Consider the following 26,370-nt stretch of genomic DNA (forward strand, 5'->3'; position numbering starts at 1 on the left):
TAACAGAGGACATTTCTCACTTTGGTTTCCTGGAATTAATGTTTTCTTAAACATTAATTTTATTTACTAAGAAATGTTTTCCCTTAAAGAAGAAGTTTTGTCTCCCTGTGACTCACAAGGTTTATTCACTGGGTTCTGCAGAGGGTTCTGTCTCCATCAAAAGCTTGTTAGTAAAATAATCCAAGGACAGTAAACATATACAAGCAAATTTGTAAAAGCACAGACCCAGCTGTAAGCTGCACAAGGCAGAAATTAATTTGGTGTCAGGTACAAAGTCTGGAATGCTAGGGAATTAAAGACGGGTTTCAAAATAAAAATGTGTAAATATTGAGTCACAGAATCATTAAGGTTGGAAAAGCCCTCCAAGATCACAAGATCCAACCATCCCCTACCACCAGTGTCACTCACTAAACCATGTCCCTAAACACCACGTTCAACCTCTCCTTGAATACCCCCAGGGACGGTGACTCCACCACCTCCCTGGGCAACCCGTCCCAGTGCCTGACTGCTCTTTCTGATAGAAATGTCTCCTCATTTCCAACCTGAACCTCCCCTGGCACCACTTGAGGCCATTCCCTCTAGTTCTGCCACTGGTTACCTGCAAGAAGAGACCGACCCCCAGCTCCCTACAATTTCCTTTCAGGTAGGTCTTCAATTTAATAATTGACGTATTTGATGTATTGCATGAATACACCATGAAATAAGGAAAAAATATCTTCAGATATAATAATCATAATAATGATTATTTTGAACTGTAGCAGGAAAATCCTGCTACCCCACAGCAGGTCTCTGGGAAGGTGCATACTGCAGAAGGTCGCTGCAGTTGTGCCTGCCGAGGTGAAGGGAAGCACGTTGCCATTTTGGCATGAGCACAGAGCAGAGGACTGTGTTTAAACATCTGTGTTTTGGGCCATGCTTGGTACCTGATACGCTTTGGGATGGCTGCCCAAAGCATGGTGGGCCTGCAGGCCATTGCAGTTGGGTTGGCCTCTTCTCACAGGTAACCAGTGACAGGACCAGAGGGAATGGCCTCAAGTTGTGCCAGGGGAGGTTCAGGTTGGCAATGAGGAGACATTTCTGCTCAGAAAGAGCAGTCAGGCACTGGGACGGGTTGCCCAGGGAGGTGGTGGAGTCACCATCCCTGGGGGTGTTCAAGGAGAGGCTGGACGTGGTGCTTGGGGACATGGTTTGGTAGGTGATGGTGGTGGTAGGGGGATGGTTAGAGCAGGACATCTTGGAGGGCTTTTCCAACTTTAATGGTTCTGTGGTTCTGTGAGGAGGTCAGGATGCGGGGTGGGAATTATAACCCTTTTTAACGATCCCTGTGGGAAAACAAACAAACAAATAACCAAACATAAACTATATTTATTTATTTTTTAAATCCTTGGTGAAGGGAAGGTCTGGGAACGAGGGCTAGAAACCTCATCCTCCCTCAGTCCTCCCCGCCAGGCGGCAGCACCGCCATTTCCCCGTCCCCTTGCCCCCCGCGGGCCATGGAGCCCCTCCTCCCGCCCTACCCCGCGCGGTCGCCATGGAGGGCCCGGGAGCCTCCTTCCGCCTCCTCCCCGGCCCGCGGGCGGCGCATGCGCGCTGCGGGGCTCCGGGGGAGGGGGGGGCAGCTGAGGGCGAGGGGGCTCCGCCATGGCGGCCTCCATCATCCGCAGCCGGGCGGCGGCCGGGCTGAGGGGCAGCGGGCTCCGCGCCACCCTGGGCACCGCCACGGCCAAGGTAGCGGCTGGAGGGCACGGGGACGGGGCCGGGAGGGCGGCAGCCGGGCCCTGGGGTGGCTCTGTGGTGGCTCTGTGGCGGGGCTGGCTGCCCGCGCGTCCCCTCAGACTCAGAGGCTCGCGTCCTTCTCGTTCTCCACAGGGTTTTTCCCCCCCCTCTTGGTTGCTTTTTCTTCCCTCCCCTGGGCTTTGTTTTCCTCAGGTTTTTGGGTAAATCGCTTGGGAAATGCCCTTCCCTGCTCGGGCGGTGCCGGGGTGACCCCTCAGCTTCCTCTAAACGCCGTGTCAGCGAGCCGCCTGCTTTTATAACCCCTTAACAAACAAACAAACAAACAAGCAAACGAGAAAAAACCAACCACGGTAAGCCCCGCGGGACCTGCTTCTCCTTGCTCACCCCGAGGAAGGTCGCCCCGAGCTCCCCTCTCGTGTTACGCCGCCAGCGCCTCGCCCTCGGGTTGCCTGCCAAGGGAAGGAGCTGCCTGGGAGCTGCAGCAATCCTCGGGGTTTGGGTTTAGGCTTAGGCTGCCCCCAGATGCCACAGGGAGGTCCTCCTGGCGTCTGTGGGTCTGCTGAAAACCCAGTTTTCACGACCCAGGCTGTTCGAAACGCCCAGATGCACACCTATTGACGTGGTGCTTCTGCCAACGCTACTTACTAACCAATCAAAAGCAAAATTTTGCCTGAACCTAAGTAATTTTTCAAGGCTTTTCACCTTGAACCTGTCAGTTATGTACATAAATTGCAAATTTGCTGCGCTATGTGCATAAAGTTAAGGTTTTCTCCTGTAATGAAACATACAAAGTGCTGCCAATGTTTTTGACTTCTGTGGTTGCAAGCTTTTTTGTTATGAAGTACAATTACTTTACAAGCTACTCTTTGGAAATCTGTGTCTTCTGAAACTGTATGAGTAGCTCTTTTAAAAATGCATTTCTTATGTAGTACTGCTTCTGATGTTTTACCATCAAAATCTGGTTTCTCCCAGGACTGTGTTATAGACAGTAAGTAGTCAGAAGTTCCTGGGGGTCCTGTACATCAGCTGTTCAAAAATTCAGGCTCACTCCACATTGGGATTTCCCAGGTTGTATATTAGGCCAGTTGTCTTTTACCTAGCATTTGAAAAGTTGGTTATCTTTTAGCAAACCTCTGACTGGGGGTTGTTGTTTGTATCTAACTGGTTGTGCCTGGTTTTCTCTGTTTCACGATAATCATATGAAGGCAGAATAGCCTGTAGCAAATTTAATTTGCTATTTTCAACTGTTAAAGTTGGTGTTTCCAATGCCCCTCCTACCCAGAGCTTAGCTTTTATTTTGGCAGAAGGAGATAGTTAACCGAAATTGTAGAATAAACCTATTCTGCATGCTTTTCTCTGTTCTCTTATGCTTCCAGACTTGCTTAGGGTTCTTTTCCCTGCAGATATATTCCTTAAAATACTTAATGCCTTATAGCATTAAGTTCACATTTTTAACCCTGCCAACCCTTGCCACAGCTAGCAACCTCCCCAGCTCTTCCCCATTGTCCCCAATAAAACCCCTCAAGACTCTGTAACAGGCCTCACACGAATGGTTAATATGGAAGATAACATACAAGAAGTATAGGATTAAGTGGGCAGATGTTTACATTGATACACTTAACTGTATTTGTTTAATACGTTGACTTTTTTTTAAACCTAAGCAGCAGCTTTTCGTAATACAGTCATGTTCTTTGTTTTATTTTTGTTCTTTGTTTTGTTTTTTCTTCTTCTTTTTTTTTCTTTCAGATTCTTGGTGGAGGTCCGGGAATACTCAATAATCATGGCTTTCAGGTGCAACAGCAGCAACAGAGGAAGCTGTCACTACATGAATACTTGAGCATGGGACTGTTGCAGGAGGCTGGTATTTCTGTTCCACATGGAGTAGTTGCCCGGACACCGGATGAAGCTTACAAAATAGCAAAAGAAATAGGTATAACATTAAAGAGAACGCATACAATATAGGCATGGGATTGATACAAGGTGTAACTACTTTTTCTGTCTTTCCTGGTAAGACATTTCTTGGAGTTGTGAATACAGCTTCTCTTCAAGAGACAGCCTTTCCTATGGAGCAACTTTCTTGCAGATATGAGACTTCAGAGCTGATGTTTTCCTAATATAAAATTTTCTAAAGTTTAAGTGCATAAGCACACAGTGAAATCACTTTAGTGTCAATTTTAATGATGCTCTGTGCATAGAGACTGGTTTATGAAGCTGAACTGTGTCCCCGAAATTGCAATGGGGAATTTTCTAACCCTACTTTAGGTGAAGGCTATGGACGTGTATTTCACTCACCATCATAAATGCTGAAGATATTTTGCCTGAAACTTGTGAGTCTTGTTTGGAAGGAATGTATTAGTTTAGATTCATACAACCACCTAGGCTTCTTTTGAGTAACAGACTGTGCAAATCCCAAATTTATTTTCGCTCTCAAGTCAGGTTAGAGGGAATCTTCTGTGAAGAGCTTCGTAGTTGGTTATAGATGAGGCTTTTGTAGTTCAAAATCTCCTATAAAGCTGAAGATGCAGTGGACGTTTACTATGTTTTAGGCTGCAGAAAGGTTAAATCCTATTCCTTTGAGGATATGCTCTTCTGTCAGGATGCAGCTACTTCACGTGGGAGGGGAGGACTTTGGCGTCTTGTAGTTAGTGCTGAATTCCTGGCTTGTTGATGGAAAAGCATCCAATCTCCTTTGCTTTTGCAGTAAAAATGTAGTGTTTAATTTAGTTATAATGTAGAAGTCTGCTATCATTTGCAGCATCAACGTTACCTTTTTATTTTAAGTAAGTTTAGAGGTTCACCCCCCAAATATATTAAGTTTTTATACCGTTTTAATAGAGGATGTTACTTTTTTGTCATATTCTACTCCTATATGCAAGTGCCTAAACCTCTTTTCACCTCCAAGTGGATACATTTGTAGTGAGTGATTCCTGAGGTTACATGTTTTGTTAGATTCGTTTCTGTTTCATGTATAGATTTAATGCAAGAAATAACATCTAAAAAAAAGATATTTTCCTAGAGCAAGTTGTGCTGCTTTACATAGAGAGGAATTAGAAAGCTTCAGATCTGGTGTCCCAGAAATTAAAGTATTTTCTGCCTGTCATCTGTCTTGTTCCTTGTCGAGAGGAACTGATACACAATTGTGACTTTATTGCCATGAAGGAAACATCTTAAAACGATTCCTTTCCAGCTATTTTGAGAATTGTTTAAATCCCAGTCCCTCAACTTCAGTGAGAACTGAGCCTTTGGAGTCACCTAAACTTCACAAGTAGGGCATAACCCTCTGCTTACGTTAGTACCTGCACAGAAGTCCTGCTACCGGCAAATAAGATGATCTTTGCCTGAGTTTTTTGACAGCTGGCGAGCTCACAGGTCAGGATTCTTTTATTTTGCTCCTTGTTCAGGGAGGAAACGTGTAGCCAAGTAGGTATGTCTGTAGTTAATTGCTAGGTTATAGCTCAGGCTCGCCCATGTGGCTTCCCAGGTATGCCTGTTATCTGGCATCTGTGACTCTGCAGTTCCTTAGGGGTCAGGAGAATAAGGTTGTGAAGTGTATCAGGTAGCACCACTTAATAAACAAGAATTAAGGAATTCAGAGCTGCTGGTTGTCAGTCGTGTACTTCCTTTAAGCTGGTGTATGTTTGGCACTGTGGCTTTGTTTGGTAAGGGAGATAAGAGAGGGAAGACTTCCCAAAACAGCTAAGACTGAAGAAGCTTGGGTTTTTGGGTCTTTCCTCAGGCATTGTCCAGAGCTCATTCTGAATGTGGCAGGCTATCCTTTGCTCCAGTGTTTTGGTTTTCTGTGTTATTGTAGCCATTTCCCTATGCCTTTCACTTAGTATGTACTTAAAAACCCCTAAATCTCTAGAATGAAAAAACTCACTTTTTTGTCCACCTGTTCATTGTTTGTTTTTGTTGTGTAAGAGTTGTCCTGGTAGATAGGGGATTCTTTTTTGCTTCTCTTTGTGTGTCAAACTTTTTTCAAGTGTTTGTCTAACCCATTACAGAGATAGCTGGTGACACCGCTCGCTCTGTCTTTCTGGTGCAGATCCACGCGCTCCTGATAACCTTTAGTCCGAAATCTGCTCTCTGTCAACTTCAGCTTGGCTCTGGATTTGTTTCCTTTTGCAGATGCCTCACTCCAGTTAGAAATGGGTGACTTCTAATGGTAATTAGAGTTATTTCTACCCATTTAGAGCATAACAAATGCTTTTTATTAAGAGATTATACTAATTCAGCTGTGTGTATAGCTAAATCAGTCGTATGAATACAGCCAAACCTTAACCATCCCAGGGGTCATTGTCACTGCAAGATAACTAGAATCAAACTGAGGCATACTACCCTACACTCATGTTGCCATTTGTTGTAGATTTGAGTAAGAGGAGCACGTCATATATCTTTAAATAACAAAAATAATGGATTTGTTAGAATTTTATTCTAAGCTATACTTAGCTTGAGGTCCGAAGTGAGCTGAAGTGGTCTGGAAGGCAGAAAGGTTGTTTGTTTATCCTCCTTCTGCCCAGCTTTCCTTGTACTGAATGGTTTTGTTTTTTTTTCTGATGAAGACCGAAGTGTCCTAAATAGGGCAAATTGTTTACCCATACGTGAGGTAATTCTAAAACGTAAGTGGAATAAAATAGAGGATTTGAGATTCGTTGTTTTCTTTCCTATGACAGTTTTCTAATATTCTTAAAGGAAACTGAGATGAAATTGGGTGCTGTGGGCAACTTTTAAACAATGACGCCACATCACTTAATGGTTTGAATTTTAAGGAAACTGAAAATCAATTTTTGTTGCTATTTTTCAAAATTTGATTTCTTTGCTGCAGGTGTTGAATTTCTTAAAGTGCTTTTTCAACTCAGATTTTTGTTCTGGCTGGACTCTGCAACTGATTATTCCTTCTCTTTTTTTAGAATGCTTTTTGTTGTGTCATAGGAAAGTTGGACACTACTAAAGCATTGTTTTGCATGTAGCTTTTTCTTTTTTTTTTTTTTCTTCTCTCTCTGTGGAGAGTTACTGGGATTTATTACTTATCAAGCAGCTTTTCCTTAGAAATTGCCCTCTATCCCACTTCAAGGGAATTGTTACCATGTACTGGTTCATGGAACTATGTTCCTTCAAAGTAATTACGAAGTAATTCAGACACTGGGAACAAGTTTGGACCTCCTGTAAGCATCACTGTTAATTTCCCCCTCAGTGTTTCACTGCTTCCATTCAAGACCTCCACCTCTCATTTGTGCCACTGAAAGGACGTGTTTTATTCGGAACTGAGAAGACTGGTATCTGATGCAGTCTTTAAAGTCTTTTTTTTTTTAAAAATCGGTGAAATATTTTTAGTCATTTGTGGGCTTTGCAATATGTGGCTGTTCATGTGAGTGTCTCACTTAAATTTTGAAAACGTGAGTAACTTCTGTTGTAGAGTATTGATCCAACACTGTAGTATGTCTTGACGACTGCCTTGGAGTTTACTCAGCCTGCGTGTGCATCCCAGCTAACACTTTTACTGGTGCTGCTTTAGGAGCTGATAAGTGCGTCAAAAACATGACTAACAAACCTAAAGACTGCTCCTTGCAGAACAGATGTTTCACCAGTGTGATAGCAGATAGCTCAGCAGAGCACACTCTTAGAAAACACACAGTGCATGTGAAAGTTTATGCATTGTGGTAATTGAAAGGTTGATGCTTCCTAACTCCTTCCTCTGGTAACAGTTTTTTGTGTTGCATGCCCACAGAAAAGTTTCTTTTCTTTCGTGGAACACGTCTATTTCCATTCATGCTGAAATGAGAGATGTGTTGTGAGGCAGCTTTGGTAGTGTTGGTTCCTGTGGTGGTGTAGGATTTTAAGGTAGTGAATCCCATGGCTTCATGTTCGTGGCAGACTTCCAAATCTTAGTTTAATAAAGTAAGCTGTATGGAAGTGGAGGTGGTAAGAAACTGAGTGTATTACATTCCACTTACCCACACCTGAGTTACTGGAAGGAAATTGGAAGCAGTAGAGTTTTTCCTGTTCCTGCTGTTATTAACTATTAAATTGCCATTGCAACTTGAGGTCTAGTTGGTGTCCTTATCAGTGTGGTTTATAAGGAGTGATCTCTTTTGGTAGGTCTTCCACAGAATGACTGAAGTGACTGGCAGGGCAGTCTTCCTAATGACATTTCTTTGATTAATAGATGTTTCTTTTCAGAGCTTTAAGTTCTTTTCAATATTTATATTTTATTTTGCTGTCTGTTGCTTAAACCTACAAAAAGTAATGCGTAAATGTGGGTAGATCTATAGATAATTCTTTTGATCCCAGGCTCTGTTTAATCAGAAAATAAAAATCTAGTAAAATTAATGTATTTTAGTTTGTCTAAAGCTCCAGAGAGTTATTCCTATGCTGTAGGACATGGATGATGCTCTTAGGTGGAAAACTTGTACAGAAATCCTCCAGGTGTTCAAATACAACAGCTCTAGTGGTCAGGTTTGGTAAGAGTGCTAAGCAGTTTTCTCGATTAGGATCCTAGTTGCCTGGTCAAAGTCTGTAGATAACCAGCAGTTGTTGTCTAGAAACCAATATTTTCTCGCTTTTTGGCATCCAAAGCTTATGTTTTGCTTCATCCTTTGCTTTCTTCTGTAGCACTTCACTCCTTTAAAGTTCCTATATTGGAGCATGCTGTTGGTAATACTTGAGTGATTCAACTAACTCATCTAACCAGCAGGTTCAGATTTTGACTGCTGTATTTTAATTGCTTAAATTAAGCTACTGCCAAGCCTGTCTTGCAAGTTGATGAAAAACTTGATGCAGTCGATTAATGTCAGGATCCATTTGTGTAGAAAATAATTTGTAGTAGGTGTGAAACATCTTGTTTGCTCTCCTGACTTAGCAAGAGTTGGCACATAATTATTTCGATAATCAGACTTTTGCTTGCAGTGATTCTTCTAACTTGAACGTTTCCAAAGCTAAAAAATAATAATTTTGAAGTTATGTTGTAAGCAGCTATGCTTATTAACAAACCATGGTATAATTTGAAGAGATTCTCTGCATGTGTGGGCAGAGTTAGGTTTGGCGTACTGTTTATGAGACTTCACTGTTAATAACACATTATTGGTTACAAGCCTATCTTCTCCTTCCCTAATTCCAGTAAATACAACATGATTGTCTAAACTTAGAATTTTTATTATACCCATGCGACAAGAAAGGATTGCTTTGCATTATAAATGGAGAAAGATTTAGCCTGGAACTAAACACTTTTAAATACAAAGTCACTGAGGCAAAGATTTGAATCCCTTTCTTTCCCAGGGTAAGTTTGCAGTTGAGAACTTGATTGTCACTTGTGTTATTAGCCTATCACTGCCTCTTACTGTTTTCCCTGTTTTGTCAGAACACATTAAGCGTGTGTAATCGTGGAGGTGTTCATGATGAGTGGAAAGCAGTGCTGCCACCACGGTGAACGTTGGGCACAGAGAACTGGCAGTGAAAATGATCTGACAAAAGTGAGAATGGAAACCTGTAAAGCAGAACGTTTTCATTCAGGTTGTGTGCCCTAATCATCAGACTTTCTTCTTGCACAGGAAACCTCCAAGATAACAACAAGCCTTCTTGCCTCTTAATAAGCTGTATCATAAGATTGTGTTGTACTTAGATCATCAGTGCGTGTGTGTGTGGAGACAGGGACCTTTCACCCAGCTCGAAAGGGTAGGTGGTGGAATCAGAAGTTATTCCTTCCAATCAATAAATATGCTTACTGCTAGAAATAAAGATCAGGAAGTTTCCTGGTCGTGTCACTCTTTGTCACTGTCTGGTTAATAAACCGTTGTTGAAGATGTCCTGAACAGATGCTGACTCTGTTTTTCTGATTTCAGGCACCTGTTCTTCTAATTGGTGTCTACTCTAATTATTGTAAACATTTCCTGACTGTTTCCTGCTTACTTACGTATGGTTTTAGTGCTAACTGCCATTAATACAGAAACGCAGCTCTTACCAAGCACCAGTTCTGGGTTTTGCACGTCGCTGCCATAGCTTGCTCACCTCCACAGCTTGCTTCCCTGACACCCTGGCTGTACTGAAGGTTTGTTGGTTTGTTCCAGCGCCCTGCATGCTCAGCAGTCCTCTGCTGTGGCAGAACCTGTGGTAGTGCTGCAGCTGCAACACTACAGATGAGGTCTGTGACCAAACATTTCCATCAGCGGTAGTTTTAGGGCCGCTTTAAATAAATAAATAAATAAATAAAAACATGTTCACTGAACAACGGGCTTTTTGCATGGGTCAGGTTAAGGTTTTCTCAGGACATACCTTTTGTTTTAGAAACATCTGTGAAACCTAATTGCCTGTGAACATAGCTGGTCAAATAACCCTTGAAGTTTTGTGTGTTGATGCAATCAAGCAGCTAGTTTGCTTGCAGTGATGTAGGAAAACAAATTACAAATAATGAATATGCTGCTCGTGTAATGCCACAAATTGTTGCATGCTCTCCATGAAGGATACTCCAATGACAGCTTTATTATGACCACAGTCAGTGGTGAAAAGGTTCAAGTTGTTTCTTGCAGGCTTTTTTCAGGTGTCTTTGTGTGTTGCCATTCATACTACTTAAACTTGTAAGAAATACCCCTTGGGAGCAGGCCAGTGGTGCTCCTGTGTATCTTCTGTATGTACTGTAGCCCAGTGTTTTGCCTTGTATGGTTCCAAAAGAACATGCTATTTAGGGAGATTGTGAGGCTATTCTGCAGTCTGTGCTCTTCAGTTTTCCCCTGCATCCTTAATTGTTGTCTTCAGAATATTTGAGGGAACATCTCTGCTGGCTGCTTTTGGAATCTCATTCTGCCTTCGTGTCTACTGGCAGGCTTCACTGTCTTCTGTGTAAGAAACTCTTTTTTCTTGCATCTTTTAAAAATTGACTTCCCTTGGTAGGTGGCATTTGTTTACAGCTGGCAGTGAGTGTGATACAAAATATTTATATATTTGTAGATGCTTTTTCTTTCTCTGTTCCTCACCAGGTATGGCCAAGGACAGGAATCACGTTCCCGCCTTGTTCTCCTTTCCTAGGTTTAAAAAATGCCAAACTCTATCAGTTTCTTCTTGTAAGGGAAGCTCTTTATTTCAGTGATCATCCTATTAACCAGTCTTTACAATTGAAAATTACTTTTATGGTCCTGCCTAGAGCTAAATATAATGTTCCACTTGAGGTCTTATCAGAGCTTTAGTTGGCATTTAGTTCTGACCTGTTCAGATTCTAGTCTTCATTGCTAGGATGTAATTACTACAAAGAGTGTGCCTGTGAGTAAATTTCACTTCACAGTGAAAGTTTTGCCCCCTTGTTTTATTTTTTTTTACTACCACTCAGAAATCATACTTGTCCAGATTTTGTTTCTATATACAAGGGTAAACGGTGTTCAAATAGAACTTTATTTTTAAGCTGGCATATGGCTTTAATTTATCCATGAAGCAACTATGATCTTGTACGTGATGCATAATGTTTCTTAAAGCAAGCTAGCTTTGTACTTAAAGTCCTTGCATAAAGGTTGGTCTCATGAATAAAAAATGCCAATATCTTGTTTCACATGCCCTCTATAAAGCACTACTTGATTGCCAGTACTCAGTAGTTATAACAAAAAGTTGTCTTCAGGAGCAGAATTAGATAACAGACCATGATAAATCAACGTACACTTGCATGTTTATAAACTTCATGCTTGTGCCAGAGGGCCTCATATCAGTTGTTAAATTCAGAGACCAGAGTCTCTGAAAAGACTAGAGTGGCTCAGCTAACTGTGGCATGAAAGAAGATGAGATGTGCCACACAAATGTGAATGGGGCAGCTCTTGCATCCTGCAGTCCAGCTGCTTTCTGCAGTGTATTCAGTGTGATTGGAGTTAAATAATATCTCACACAGGGCTTTGTTTTTCTTCCTTTATCATCTTAAATTGCTTGATTTTTTTTTTTTTTTGTCTTTCAACGACACTGCAGAATATCCCAGTTGATCATGATTCTATTTGCAGATTTTACTTTTTTAAACCCAAATGCATAGCCTGCCTTACCTACAGGAATATTTTGGAGAGGAATTTTAAAACAGTTTAAGGCAACTAAAAGACCTTGGCTGCTCTGAGAAAAATAGTGGCTTTGCTTAGGCCTTTGACTTCTGCAGAGCACTCAAGCTTATGCAGCAGTGCTCTGCCGAATGGAAGCCATGGTGCACCTGCGAGTTAACTTGGGTAAGTGCCATAGTTGCGTAACATTGCTGAGAAGGTGATGGTTATAGACATAAGGTATTTATACTTAATTGAGGAAAATATTGGATTATGATTCCTCAGATGTTTGATGTCATCTCGTTAATGGTCTGGGAGATACTAACCATTTCTTACTGAGGGCTTAATCATTTGGGATTCAAACATATTAAAAAAAATCAAAATACTCAAAGAGGAAGGGTATTTTTTGAATACTAACTCACCAAGGTTTGTTCACAGAACAGCCTACAGCTGCAATTTATGGGTTTTTGGAAGAACCTTTGTGAGTTATGTTCCAGTCTTTGAATTCACGTTTGTGTTTTGGAGGAAGGGATAAAATGAAAGCAGCCTTTATTATTCTAACTGGGACAATTCATTTTAGTAGTTGCAGATGACAAATTTTGGGTTTTCTTTCATTCCAGGTTCAAAGGATCTTGTGGTCAAAGCACAGGTTTTAGCTGGTGGTAGAGGAAAAGGAACTTTTGAAGGTGGCCTCAAAGGTGGAGTGAAAATAGTTTTTTCGTAAGTTCTTTCTAAACTTTCTAAATTATCCAACCAAGTGGAAAAACTTCACTTTCACATAATGAATTGAACCTGTTGCCTAGTTTAAAATTGTTTTAATGATTAACCTTAAAAATAATAGAAATTAGGTAAGATTTTCTTAATGCTACTTCTGTTTTGCCAAGAGTTTTTGTCACATTCTGAGCTTCTTTTATTTTAGCCCAGAAGAAGCAAAAGATATCTCCTCCAAAATGATTGGTAAGAAGCTGTTTACCAAGCAGACAGGAGAGAAGGGCAGGATATGCAATCAAGTATTTATCTGTGAACGCAGATATCCCAGGAGAGAATACTACTTTGCAATAACAATGGAAAGGTCGTTTCAAGTGAGTAATATTAGAAATAGAAGTCAACTAATTGAATTGTTATAGATATGTTTAAAAAAAAAAATGTTGGCTGTACCGGTTGCTTGCATTTGAAAATCAGAAAAATACTTGAGCTAAATTACATTTCATAGTATGTCTAGCTATATAGTTGTCTTAGTGTTTTATATGCTTTAAAAATGTTATGCTACGATTTAAATTTAAATTATAATGGAGGAGTATTGGCAGCCTCATCTGAAGTTCAAAGTCACATGGTTGAAGGGGAGGTGGGTGGAACAAAGGGTCCTTTTCATTTTGGTTTTAAAATTTGCACTTATCTACCAGAGTTTAATTTAAAGATACAGCTGTGCATGTACACCTACATGCTATTTAAGGGTGTTGGGAACAAGATAAGTAAAAGTGTTTTGGAAGAGCCAATAGTTCTGGATAAATTAAGCATCTGTATTCACCAGTGTATTAAGATTCTTAGGGATGCACAGGTGGGTCCCTCAATTTTGAGAGTGGTGGTAGCTTTCGTATTCCATTACTCTTCAAGAACTGGTAAGAAAGGTGGGGATTTGAGGTCTGTCTTCACAGCTTTCAGGGTGATGAAAACTGTAGTCTCCTCGGCTTTCCCTTTCTGTATGTTTGGATATGTAGTTTTTTTAGGCTACAATACAAACCCAGTTACTGAGCTCTGTCAGTGTATCACCTGACAGACTAGTGTTCCATTTAAGAAGAACAGAACATGAATTGCTAAATAAAAAAGCCAGGTTAAAGCAGGGAACATTTATTTCTGAAGCTCTATGAACTGAGTTTGGTCTATCCAGATGCTTAAGAGTTTGTGGAAGCATGGATCTTGGTCATTTGAGGAGTACATCTGGTTTGAGTATGAAATAACTTTCTGTGGAGGAAACTAGTCATATTTTTCTTGAAAAATTTGAAGTTTAGTATTGTATTTGTTCCCGCCTCTTCATTTGTAGTGTTTCTTACAATAAAGTATCTCTTGTGTTTGGGTTTTAGGACAGTTAGGTGACCTGAACACCTACATTCTGTTGTACTGTACAAAAGTTTGGAAGATCCAAAACGTTACAGTATGCCTCCCAGACTCACCACAAGGTGGCATTAAAATACTGCAAATGTCTGGATTTTGTGATTGTAAAATGTTGTACTACCCAAAGAAACTTCCTTATGGAAATAAGAAAAAATTACTGTAACTGATTTAAGCAGTTTCGGGAGAGAATTCAAATGTATTTTCCTGACTTGCTCTTGCATTTAAAAAAAAATCTTACTGGATTATGTTAAGCATAATTATGTGGATTATTGTTTTTTGGTAGGGATGTTCTTTGTTTTTACTGTTGACTTTTTAAGTCTTCCGTTTGGAAGTACTTCTAATTGCTGTAACTAGTATAGAAAGCTGATGAGGAGGAACTAGCTTGCAGAAAGGTTGACTAGCACATGGCATAGTATTTGATATTACTACAAACCCCTTTGTTTAAAATGGGTAAGAAAGCTTTCAAGGTAATTGAAAGTGGAATATGATGTCTCAGGCATTATTTAGCAATAGGGGCAAGACTTCTTATGTCCCAGAACTGTTCGCTTTGGTCAGTTGGTCAGTTCTGTGGAATGCTGTTAGTTTTGTGAAGTGTTTGTAGCTTCCTGACTGCTCAGGATACGAATATCCAGAGGTACTCTTTGTGCTGAACCTTGCTGTTTGATGTAGGATAACTCACTGTCTGCATGTTTGCTTTTGGAAGGATGGTGATGGGAGGAGAGTAGCGTGGTTATTAAGTACGTTCTCTGAACCAGCATCTTGTTTTCAGTAATTAACTGTCAGCAGATAGAAGGCTTTTTAGTGTTTAAGACCTGTGCTAATAGGCAATGCTTCCGTAATACACCAGCTGTCATAACACATGCATGGATGGTGATAAGGGAAGTTAGTTGACATTATATGACTGTGTCTTTGGAGTAAACAGGAGGACTGTTCCCACAGGGAGTGATTTCTAGTTGTCGTGGTAGTGAGTCCTTGATGTTTTCCTTGAGATTCAGCAGAGAAAACAAACAAAACAACAACAACAAAGCAGAGAAACTTCTACAAATGTTACCAATTTCATTTTCTTAGTTTCTTGTGTTATTGAATGATTGAGTACTGTTTTCTCAGAGCTCCTTGACTAATTTTCATCGATGGCTATCATTACTGAACTCTATGATTCTACTAAACAGGAATAGTTTGCCGTAATTTATCACTAGATTCTGCAGCTCTAGATTTGTCCTTAGAGTATGCGAGGCACTCATTCATTCTGCCATTCGATGTGTGTTTGTGTAGGGGTGAGTGGAGAAGGGGGAGATAAGGCTGTTCTTTGGTGACAACCTAGAACATAAAATGCATGTAATTACTAAGTTGAATCTTTCTATTAAATTTAGTATGTCTATGTTAATTGTTCAGTTGCTATGGTATATACAAAAAAAAGTTTTCCACGTTAAAAGAAATTGGGCTCAAGACACACCTTACAATTTAGAAAGTATTATTAAAAGTTGCTTATATAGACGTACTGAATAGAAAAGATAGCAGCATTCTTTTCAGTAAAAGCATGCAAGTAAAATGCCCAAATCCAAATATTCCCAGCTAACAACAGGGTTTCATTGTTGTACAGTACATTATGTGAAGAACTAACTCAATTGTGTGGTATAAAATTATTTACGCTTTTTTTTTTTTTTCCTTTTCTAGGGTCCCGTGCTGATAGGCAGTTCTCAGGGTGGCGTTAATATTGAAGATGTTGCTGCAGAGAATCCTGATGCGATAATTAAGGAACCCATTGATATAGTAGAAGGCATAAAAAAGGAGCAAGCTGTTAGGGTAATTGTTAATGTGGAAAAGTACACATTAGTGAGGATGGGAGTGTTGTTTCTAAATCTTATGAAGTGTACATGTGTTCAGCCTGCTGAGTTGTCTTAAACCATTTTGAAACGGATTTGAAGGAGTTATTTAAGTATTTTCAGTTTGATAGTCAATGTAAATCCAACTCCGCATGGCAGTGCTTTATATAGCTGTGTAAAAGCATAAAGTGACAACTTTTTACTGGCTCTTTTAGGATAAGTGCAGTGTTCTATATCGAAACTAATCTTCAAACCTGAGATTTACTTCTTTCCTGGAAGACAGGAGAGGTTCTATATCTACATATTCAGTTGATACTGAAATAATAGTTAGTGGGAGATTGCTAGTTTGTAACTGTAAATCAAAAAATCAACATCAGTTAGCTGATAACCAATCTTTTACTTTCAGCTAGCCCAAAAAATGGGATTTCCTCCTAATCTAGTGGATGAAGCGGCTGAAAACATGATCAAATTATATAACCTCTTTCTGAAATATGATGCTACCATGATAGAAATCAATCCTATGGTGGAAGATGCATCAGGAGTTGGTAATGTTTCTTTTATTTCATATTCTTCTTGTAACAGCTTGGCATTTTTGTAAATCTGAGTTAGTTTGCAATGAGTTTCAGCTAAAACTGCAGCTGTATACAGCAGGAGGTCTGGGCATTTACGTGGTGTATTGAAAAGTAAATTTAATAAAATCTTAGAATCTAAGCAGAGTACACAGCTGTTTTTCATTGCTCTGTATGATTGCAAGTCTGATGTAACATGCTTTAACATGTCTGTGTAGCATTTGAGGTATTATTCTAGCAGTAATGACGTGAAATGACTTTCTTTTTAACTGTTTTTTCCCTTCAGTGATGTGTATGGATGCCAAGATAAACTTTGACAGTAATTCAGCCTATCGTCAGAAGAAAATCTTTGATATGCAAGACTGGACACAGGAAGATCAAAGAGACAGGGATGCTGCAAAAGCAGATCTCAACTACATAGGATTGGATGGAAACATAGGCTGTTTAGGTAGGTTCTGTTTAGTGAATTTTAGATGATTTAGTGGATTTATAAAGTGACGTCCTAAATGTTATTTTTATTCTCTTATAGTCAACGGTGCTGGTTTAGCTATGGCCACGATGGATATAATTAAACTTCACGGTGGGACTCCAGCAAACTTCCTTGATGTTGGTGGTGGTGCTACGGTGCAGCAAGTGACAGAAGCCTTTAAGCTTATTACCTCTGATAAAAAGGTGAGGGAAGACTTGAATAATAAGGGACTATAGAGGGGCAAAATAGGCTACGCTTTGAAATACGATTCTTAGTGCGTGTTTTGCAGAAAGCACGTTTTTGTAAGCATAAAATTAAAAAGGGAAGAAAATTGAGGTGTTAGCTAAATCTTGGTGCAAATGGAGAACGTTTCTAAACCCGTTGAAGTCTTTTTCTCCTTTTTTTAAAAATAAATTATTTAGCTTAGTACTGACTAGGCAGTTTTGTGTCCTCTGGTTGAAATTACAGCTGTATTTGAATCTTTCCAGAGATTCTATGAGTGTCAAACTGCCCACGCCTGCTGTTTAAACAGAAACCAGTATTCAGATGGATTTCCATTTTTTCTCTTTTGTGCTAGTTTTGCAGCTGTTTTGCACATAGTTTTAGAGATAAATATTCTTTGTGCTGTGCACAAACAAATTTCTAAAGTACTAATTCTATATAGCGTAAGATAAAGTAACTTCGTAATAGACTTGGAGGGGCCAAGAGGATAATTTATCCCATCTGAAGTTTCTCAGAGGTGTTTGAACATGATTAAGAAAATAAATTGGTTGAAACCAGAGAAGGAACTTTGCTGTCCTAGAAGGACAGTGTGAAGACTGACTTGATACTCTACATGGGGTTGATTCAATGGGAACTGGATGGCAGTTTAGGACTTCAAAGAAAAAAAAAAGTATGGAACAGCAATGAAAAAAAAAAACACCTAAGAATCAGGTAACCAGAAAAGGTGGGAGTGCATTGCGGGCCCTAGTGTGCTACTCTTGCACCAGAATTTAATGTACCACTTGATCCTCCTTGAAAAAGGCCAGAAACAGAGAATTGTTTTACAGAAGAGCTCAGCCTCTTTCCCTTTGGAAAGATTATTGATGAAATGTAGTGTCTGACACACTCTCCTAGAGTGTTCTGGCTTAGCCTGTTTCCAGCAAATTGAGGAAAAATTGAGGAACATAGGCAAGGAGCATCTGAGTTAAGGAGAAAGAAAAGGAGGAGAAACTAGAAAGAGCTGGGTGGGGGGAATGTTGATCAGGGAGTTCTTGCAATGACAATTTTCTGCTGATGCATAGACAAAGGCTTTCCAAATCCACTTATTAATATCTTTTCATTCCAGCCTTCCTTGAGCTGCTTGCTGTTTAAGTTAAGAAAAAAAAAAACAGAGGTAGCTGGGGAATTCCTGGTTCCCACTGGTGGTATGGAGTGCAGCCTGGCTGGGTCCTTTTCAGGGAGTGTTGGGACAGCCTTCTGGGGTTCCAGTCTAGGTTACTTCAGCCCAGTTAGTTGGAGGAACAAGAAAAATGTCACGCAGATGAGCTAGTCTGATTGAAAGATAATAAGAACACAACTACTGTGTATTACGAGCTGCACATTAATGTTTTGTTAAATTTCTTCTGTCCTCCAAGGCTGTCTTCTGATCGTTTTTTCTTTTCCATCTTTCACCATGGACTGCAATCTTTTCAGCACTTCTTTCTGCTACTTAAGTAGGAAAAGTCTTTCACTTAACTCAGGCTTAGTCCTTCTGAATAAAATACGCTTCAGATATCCACCTCTGTATGGGCTAGCTTTTAGGTAAACTGTATAAACAGTGCATGATTTTTAAAAGCTTTCTGTGTTGTTCAGTGTGGTTTCTTCAGTACACTGAGGTATTAGTGGGAGAAACGCATGTGAATTGAAACTATTTTGTTTGATTTGCTCGAAGAAAAATGTCCCTCCTTATCAATCATGCTCTGAAGTCATGCTCAGAATATTCTGAAATAACATGTGGTGATAAGTTTATACAGAAAATGTGTCTTCTCAAGTAAGGGAACCAGCTGTTGCCCGCAAACTTGTGCTGGATTGAAGGACAACATGGAAATTTCCTGGGTTAGGGATTTTTGAAATAGCATTTTCCTGAAATAACTGTATTTCCTGGAGTAAAATTTGTGACTAGAACCGTGCTTTTGTTGCCAATGTTCTCCAGAACGCAGCCACTCCCTTTCTTGAGCTGAGTCCCTTACTACACTTACAGAGCTTGAATTTTCCTTTGGTTGAAAGGCTGTGAGTGGTGCTTTTAGTTGAAATGCTTCTGGCCACTTTTAATACGAGTATTGTTACTGATTCTGCAGGTACTGGCTATTCTGGTAAATATTTTTGGTGGCATTATGCGATGCGATGTGATAGCACAAGGTATTGTTATGGCAGTGAAGGATTTGGACCTAAAAATACCCATTGTGGTACGATTGCAAGGTGAGTGTGTTTCAGTACATGGTAAACATCTTTCTGTCTGTATTGCCAAATGTTCTTGAGCTTCTCTGTTTCTTAGCAAGTATATATTGTGTAGTAAGCTGAAGGCTCTGGAAAAATAAGGCAAACTTAGAATTTAGATGATGAGGATTGGCTAGTTAATAAAAAGAGATTTCTCACTTTTCTAACTTCTAAAGTAGTTGTCTTCTAGAGTTATCCACTAGCTTACTTTTGGAACAGGTTTTTTAAAAAATATGAGCATGCTCTGGAAATAGTAGTGCACTATTCAGTAAGAGATGCATTTTATCTGTTTCTTAAGGTACACGAGTTGATGATGCCAAAGCTTTAATAACAGCAAGTGGCCTCAAAATCCTTGCTTGTGATGACTTGGATGAAGCTGCTAAAATGGTAAGAGAGCTGGTGTGAATATCCTTTTCAGTATCTGTTAGGTACTATTGAAAGGTTCAAAGTCCTTTCGGCGAACTAAAGGTAGCCTAGGCTAAATCAGTGCCAGTTATTATCAGGGCTGCAAGCAAATGTTTTACAAATCAGTAAACGTAGATTTTGTAAGAACACCTGTGATGTCAGGAGCTATTATGCCCCCATTTTTTTTTTTTTGTATTTGGTCTTTTTTTCCTGAAAAGCAGGTTTAAGAAAAAGAAAAGGTTTGAAAAATAAGACAGGTAAATGGCCATGTCAGTCACCTTCCTTGGCAGGGAAATGGCAAAGAGTTTAGCTTTATTAATTGAAATGAAATTCTTAAATTCAGGTAGCTGAAAAATGTAACACTTCATTTGATAGAGCACTGTATTTCAATATGTGTGATTAAAACCAAACATAGTTGATCGCCCTGTTGTTTCATAAAGTAATTAGATGCTCAGACAGGTTGGTTATGATTTTTGCTTCTTGGGGTTGAAGCTCCTGAAGCTTGGGATTGTTTGGAGTAAGAACTTGCTGAGCCTGACAGTGCAGCCCTCTGTTTTATGGGATAGTGTTGAGTCCTGCTTGGTTACAAAGCTTTGATTTGGTTCTTGGAAATCCTCCCTAAGAGTACGTAAAGGTTCTTAAACTGCATCTCATCTATGTAATATATTTTTTTTAAAGCTGATGATGTTTTGTTAGTTGAAAAATAGAGCCATTCAAATGTTGGACTTAGTTTTGTAACCTTAAATCACCTGTGCATGGAGAAGCACTTTTTGTGAGGGTTCCATTTGTTTGTGCTTATTGTCCTTAGGTAATTCCTTAAACAGATTTAAGGAAGGTGATGCAATGGGTGGGATAAACAAATGTATGAGGATGGGTCAGTGCAATAAGCTGAGCATTCAAAGCAGTAACTGTAACCAATGATGCTAAAAGTTGTGAATAAATACATTTTTTTTCCACCTAAATATTCACTAGCTGTGTGTAAATGATTCTGGCCAACTAGGATTTTAGATGAGTTTGAAGTTAGGTAACGTGGACAAGAAAAAATAGTACAAATGTGTAGCAACAGTGAAGATGAAGAATCTTAATCTTCAAAAAACAAGAGGGTGTAATTCCTAGGCAGGCATTAATTCACAGAGGTTATGCAAGAGAAGTCTAGGCTCCATAAGGTGTCAAAATATGATCCAGAAATGCCTGCAACAAAAACATACAGGAGGAAAAGCCTCTGGATACATAAAATCTCTTGTGAGTGGGATGCCAGTGCTCTCCCTTCCCCCTCCCAATCCAAAAGAAGGTGGTATGTAAAATTTAAAACTTTAAATGCTACTTTAAAAGTAGTGTTTTAGTATGATATTTATTTGGTTGTAAATAAGAGCCAGACATTGTTTAATCACGATATCTTTTCCAAGAGATTTGACCGATCTTTCAATTAAAAGTGGTTAAGAAACACTAGGCTAAATCAGTTTGCACACAATATTTAGGCTGTTGTCTGGCACTGCTTAATTCAAAGAGATTTGTTCCAACTCATTCAAGGTAGAAATGTTTTGAAATTAAATCTGTTTTCTTTTTCAGGTGGTGAAACTCTCTGAAATCGTAACCTTAGCAAAACAAGCTCAGGTGGATGTTAAATTTCAGTTGCCGATTTGATCTGAGAAATGTCATGCCAGTGTCTAGTATGTTCTCTGAAATACTGTGTTCTGTGGGATATTTTTCTTTTTTTTTGTGTGGAGGTTTTGATTGTTCGACAGGCGCACAAACTGAAGTACCTGGTCTTTAATGTTAACATTCAGAGTGGGCAGAGTTCTTGTAAAAGCGTGTATTGCTGATATTTAGTCCTTCTTAGCTGTTCTCAAACCTCCAGCTTCTGCTGCAGAATGTCACTTGCAACATACTTTTGCATTGTCCAAAGTAAAGCTTCTGGTTGAAAGATAATAATTATGAATAAATTCTGAAGTTACTTTTCTTGTAAATTTGTATTAGCCTTGGTTAAAAATAAATATGACTAGATTATCTAGTTGTCCATGCGGAGAAATGTATTGAAACGGTATTTTATATTGGAGACAGTTGTACTTAGTGGTGTAATGGACTTGAGCAAACAAATCATTATTTATGAACAGGTGCATTTGAGCTTGATCAGAAACATTTTTAGAAGTGCTTCACTGAAGTGGCTGGTTACTCTTCTGGACAACGTGTTTAATCACTACAAAGTATACTGTAGCACTTAGATTTTCACGATTTCGGGTCTTTACAAAACAAAAAAAAAAAGCATTGTGTAGTTTTATATATGAACAAGCATTTACCAAATTTCAAGGAGATGAAATATATAGAGAATTAGAATGTTTATTGTACATTGCTGATAAAATTGTACATGAATAAAATGTCTCCCAAAACTTCTACTGTCTTTTTCTTTTTTTCCTCCTTTTGATCAGTTGCATAAACCCATGGATTAGACCATGATTTAAAGGTAGCAAGGTTAAAAGCTTTTAGAAATAAATTTATAATAGCACATGCTCTTTTTTTTTTTTTTTTTTTTACCTTGATATTGTATTATGTGTTAAAAATGTGAACTTATGTGGAAGTAGTTTTTGTCACCTTTAAATGCTGTTGATTTTGGCATTGTGTACAGCTTGAAACTTGTCTGGTGATATATTTACTGCTTATTTAATATTGAGTTTGGAAACTGTTACTCATTGTTTGTATTTTTTTTAGACTGTTGTTGTTTAAACAACATTTTCTTGGCTAAGGACGGTGTTTTTATCAGGAAATAATGAACTTGTTTACCGTGAGATTTCAAAATGGCAAACCCTTTATAAAGCAGGTGGAGAAACTCTTTACCAAGTCCTGCAGTGACAGGACAAGAGCAGTTGTTTTAAAGTGAAGGAGGGTAGGTTTAGACTGAATATGAGGAAGAAACTCTTTACTATGAGAATGGTGAGACATTGGAACAGTTTGGCCAGAGAAGCTGTTGGTGTCCTATCGTCAGAAGTGTTTAGAGTTGGATTGGATGGGGCTTTGAGCAACCTGGTCTAGTGGGAGGTGTCCCTGCTCATGGCAGGGGGATTGGAATTAAATGGTTTTACAAGGTCCCCTTCCAACCCAAACCATTCTGTGATTCCTTCTCTGATAAGCATGAACTAAAGACTTAAAAGGGATATGTGAAAAGTGGAGAAATTTACAATCGTACCTGAATTTTGAGGTAGGGCAATATGAAACTTGTGTATTTCAGTAGCTTTTTGGCAATAGTAAAGAAAATTAGCAGAAGTTAAGTGCATTCTGAACTTAAACTAGATTATTTTCAGTGCTAGTTGGTCACTCCCAACAGATACTGTGCACTCTCAATCCAGCATGCTAAACTGGCCTTGTAGGTATGCACAGGGTTGCTTTTATTCAATGGCCTTGAATGGATTTGTAGAGAATTAGTTTGAATAGACTTCTTAATTGCTGAATAATTTTGAGACTAATTCATTTATAGTGTGTAGGTTTGCTTCTAGCCTTATAAAATGCATGTGGAATTACAGTGTTCCAGCTTCGTTAGGAGATGGGCTTTTTAAAAACCATACTTCTAGCCTACGTTTTTCTGTGAATTAGTGGGAGGAACAATAAAACACAAGTGTCTCGGTGTTGCCAAAAATGAGAAATGGAAATGGCCTTTTAGTATAAATACTGTGCTAGAATGGAGATAAAACTATATCTTGCTGTTAGTCTAAATTCTCCTTTTGCTCTGTTTGAACTGTTAAACGTAGTTGAATAGGGAAGAGGAAGCCAAGGGAAAATCAATTCTGCCTATGAGAGGAATGTAAGACACAGAAATGCTCGATAATGTATTCACAAATAATTAACTTGTCAGAAAGTGGTGTTTTGCCACTGGAGGTTTTTTTTTTTTTTTAATTATCCTTTCAAAAAGGATGAATATGTGCAGGACACAGGGTGGCAGCATACAGGTTGCTGACCGGAGCATTCAGACTGTACCGAATCACTCTTAACACTAAAAGAGCAAAGTATAGAGTGGAAGATAGTTGATTTTAGGCAGGTCAGCAGTATTTATAGCTTTTGTAATCCACATACTTCCAAGTTGTTGTTTCTAAAGGGAAATTCTGCTCTTTCCAAAGTTTAATATCATGGCAGAGGTGGGGTGGGAGGCAAGGAAGGAGCTTGGACATGAAGGACCATGAGCAGCATGGTGCACAGAGATGACAGGCCTGCCTCTTTCCAAAGATAGGGGTCTGGAAACATTTATTATTTCATATGGTGATGAAACAGAATTAGTGATTGATCTGTGTGAAGTATCTTAAGACTGAATAGTCATATGGAGATTAGTTTAATTAACAAGGTGCTATGGGACCTTCCAATTATTGGTATGTAATGATTGTTCTTCAGACTGGCTCACCTGAATCAAACAAAGTATGTTGCAACCAAGACCTCTTAATGTTTGGCATGTAGCTGATAACTTTAAGGCTTTAGGAACTACCTGAATCATGTTAAAGCCTTATAAACAACCTCTTCCTTTTAATTTATTAAGATGTTAAGAATCAAAGATGCAAGAATGGATGCTTACTAAAATTATGCAGCCAGAAGCAAAGTTTATAACAAAGCAAACAAAACGTGGAAAATGTGTAAATAACTTCTTACAATTAAAGAGTTTAAAATTTCAGAAATTTTAATGCTATCTTTTTTTTTTTTTTTTTTTTTTTTAAAAAGTGTAACCACTGCCAACCTTGGGATTCAGAAATGATTTGTTCCTCTTTTCCATGACTATCTCAGTATTAGACTTAGGAATCTGTAATAGCTTCATACGGGGTATGTGCCTGAAGACAGCTGTGGAGGAAATTAAATCTTAATCTGTAAGTATTCAAAAAGATTGAGTCTCGTATGTTGTTTAAGTTAATGTATCAAACTGGTTTCTGTTTAATGTATGAAACCAATTTCTGCTGTGATAATTCAGTGAAACAAGTGACTTTCATGGAAAAACGGGCAGTAGGGTTCTAAGTATCGTTAATGTAGGCACCACTGGTTGACGTACTCAGATTTGGTTAAAACAATTGTCAGAGATCCAATGCTGAGTAGTTTGAGAGAAAAGTAGAAAATGAAGCACCGAGGAAGCTGGGAGTAAAGCTGTATTTTGGATTGCTAACAGGCCTGATGCACACCGTGTGGGGAAGGTGAGCTTAGCATCCCCTCGGGGAAACTCCTTGCAGCAGGGAGAAAAACTCCTGTTGTATCATCAAGGTGAACCTGTAAAACTTGGGCAGATAAAAGAATAGCCCTGGATTTAATGCAAACTAAAAAAATGTGTTTAAAAATAATATAATTACAAGGTTCAAACTGATACAAAGGGGAATGAATGAAGCTATAGCTCACTTTCAAGTATTGCAGGGGTTGTAGGTAGAAGGCAGTGAATTTATGTTATTTGGGAGCAGGGAAGCTGTGTCTGTAGCAAGGCGTGCTTCTAAAGACACAGTGTCAGCTGCCTGATGAACCTCTTGCCTGACAAAGGCTATCATAGCACCACGGGTCGTAACTTTAACATTGCTATAACCCAATCCTGGGAAACTGCGGTGTGTAAGAAAACTGCACCAGCCAGTGTTCAGTGCAAGATGCGTCGGAAGGTTTTCATCTTGTGGAGTAAGTTAGGGGAGAGAAGAAAGCTCAGCCTCCCCAGCGAGCAGGCTGGGGCCAAGGGAAAGGAGAAGACAGCAGCTATCTGCTCTTCCCAAGCTCTTGGCAGCCTTTTGAATTTTGAAATATCAAGCACCTGAGGAAGGAAGATAAGAGTGCTTATTACTGTTGCTAGATTTAATTTGAAGCTCTGCTGTACCAGCCAGGCTGGGAAATCATCAGCCTCGGTGGTGTGTACTTGGTGCAAAACTATTTCAGCTGAACTACCACTTCTGTGTGGATTTCAGTACCAGTACAATTCAGTTACTGCTGTTCTACGTAACAGGTACTGTATGGGGGATGTAAAAGGTTTGCTTAATATGTGATGCCTGGGAAAGAAAGGTATCTGGATAAGCAATAGTGATGCTTTGCAAATGCACTGTCCCAGTCACCAGTGATTTGGGGCTTGGAGTCTTGGGAGTTGGAGGTGAATACGGCTGAAGCAAATCTTCAAAACCAGTAGTGGCTGGACCCTGAATCCCTGTTCTTTAACAGATTGGGTGCATTTCTTTCCATTTTTGAGGTGAATAGCTTAAACATCTTACAAGCTAAGCTCCATTTTTTCAGTCAATTGAAATAATTATTTTTGTAAGATCCTAATTAAGCAATCCTTGAACCGTAACAGAAGTTTTTCAAGTATGTGCTAAAGTGCAAGAAAACTAATGAAGGATCTATACACACAGGTGTTCACCATCCACTTGGTTTGTGTTTTTTTCTCCCTACATTCAAAACCAGTGGCAACAGCTACTTCCATAATGAGGGAATGAGGAGACAATGAAGTGTTTTTCCCATGGAGAATGGGGAACAGGATTAAAGTCACCCAGGCGTGTTGGATGATATAAAGCCAGTAAACATTTTTGCTGAAAAAAATAAAACTTTGAAGAAAAACCTTACTGAGAATTGATTTCTTGATGAAGTGTGCTTTTTCTTTGCAAGAGATCTGTCACTTTGGCTCAAACCTCTGCATCTAGGTCTAATTGAGCTGAGGATGGATTTCCAGATCGTGTTGTTCCCATGTCGGGAGCTTTTTTTATTTCAGTTAGTCTTGAGTACCTCTGATCAAACAGCTTCTGCAGCAGGCAGGGTGGTCACAGGCTGCTCATGACTGAAGCTGTAGGGTATGTGGGGGTTGTAATGATGCAGGGAAGCCT

General features: G+C 39.4%; 1 protein-coding gene across 1 annotated transcript; it reads left to right on the forward strand.

Annotated features, from left to right (window-relative positions):
• Positions 1-1,583: 1,583 nt before the first annotated feature.
• On the forward strand, positions 1,584-21,957 carry SUCLA2 (succinate-CoA ligase ADP-forming subunit beta). Its single transcript, XM_084532432.1, has 11 exons — positions 1,584-1,728; positions 3,484-3,667; positions 12,353-12,452; positions 12,652-12,814; positions 15,519-15,647; positions 16,074-16,212; positions 16,523-16,684; positions 16,766-16,908; positions 19,024-19,144; positions 19,461-19,549; positions 21,137-21,957. Exons 1-11 carry the CDS (start codon positions 1,642-1,644, stop codon positions 21,209-21,211), a joined length of 1,392 nt encoding a protein of 463 aa, XP_084388558.1. The 5' UTR covers positions 1,584-1,641; the 3' UTR covers positions 21,212-21,957.
• Positions 21,958-26,370: the final 4,413 nt, after the last annotated feature.

This window comes from Aythya ferina (genome assembly GCF_964211825.1).
Source record: "Aythya ferina genome assembly, chromosome: 1".
Lineage (NCBI taxonomy): Eukaryota > Metazoa > Chordata > Aves > Anseriformes > Anatidae > Aythya > Aythya ferina.

Coding starts and splice junctions, on each gene's coding strand:
- SUCLA2 (XM_084532432.1), top strand. CDS start 1,642: ATGGCGGCCTCCATCATCCGCAGCCGGGCGGCGGCCGGGCTGAGGGGC. Junction 16,685..16,765: donor TGGAAACATAGGCTGTTTAG/GTAGGTTCTGTT, acceptor ATTCTCTTATAG/TCAACGGTGCTGGTTTAGCT. Junction 19,550..21,136: donor TGGATGAAGCTGCTAAAATG/GTAAGAGAGCTG, acceptor TTTCTTTTTCAG/GTGGTGAAACTCTCTGAAAT.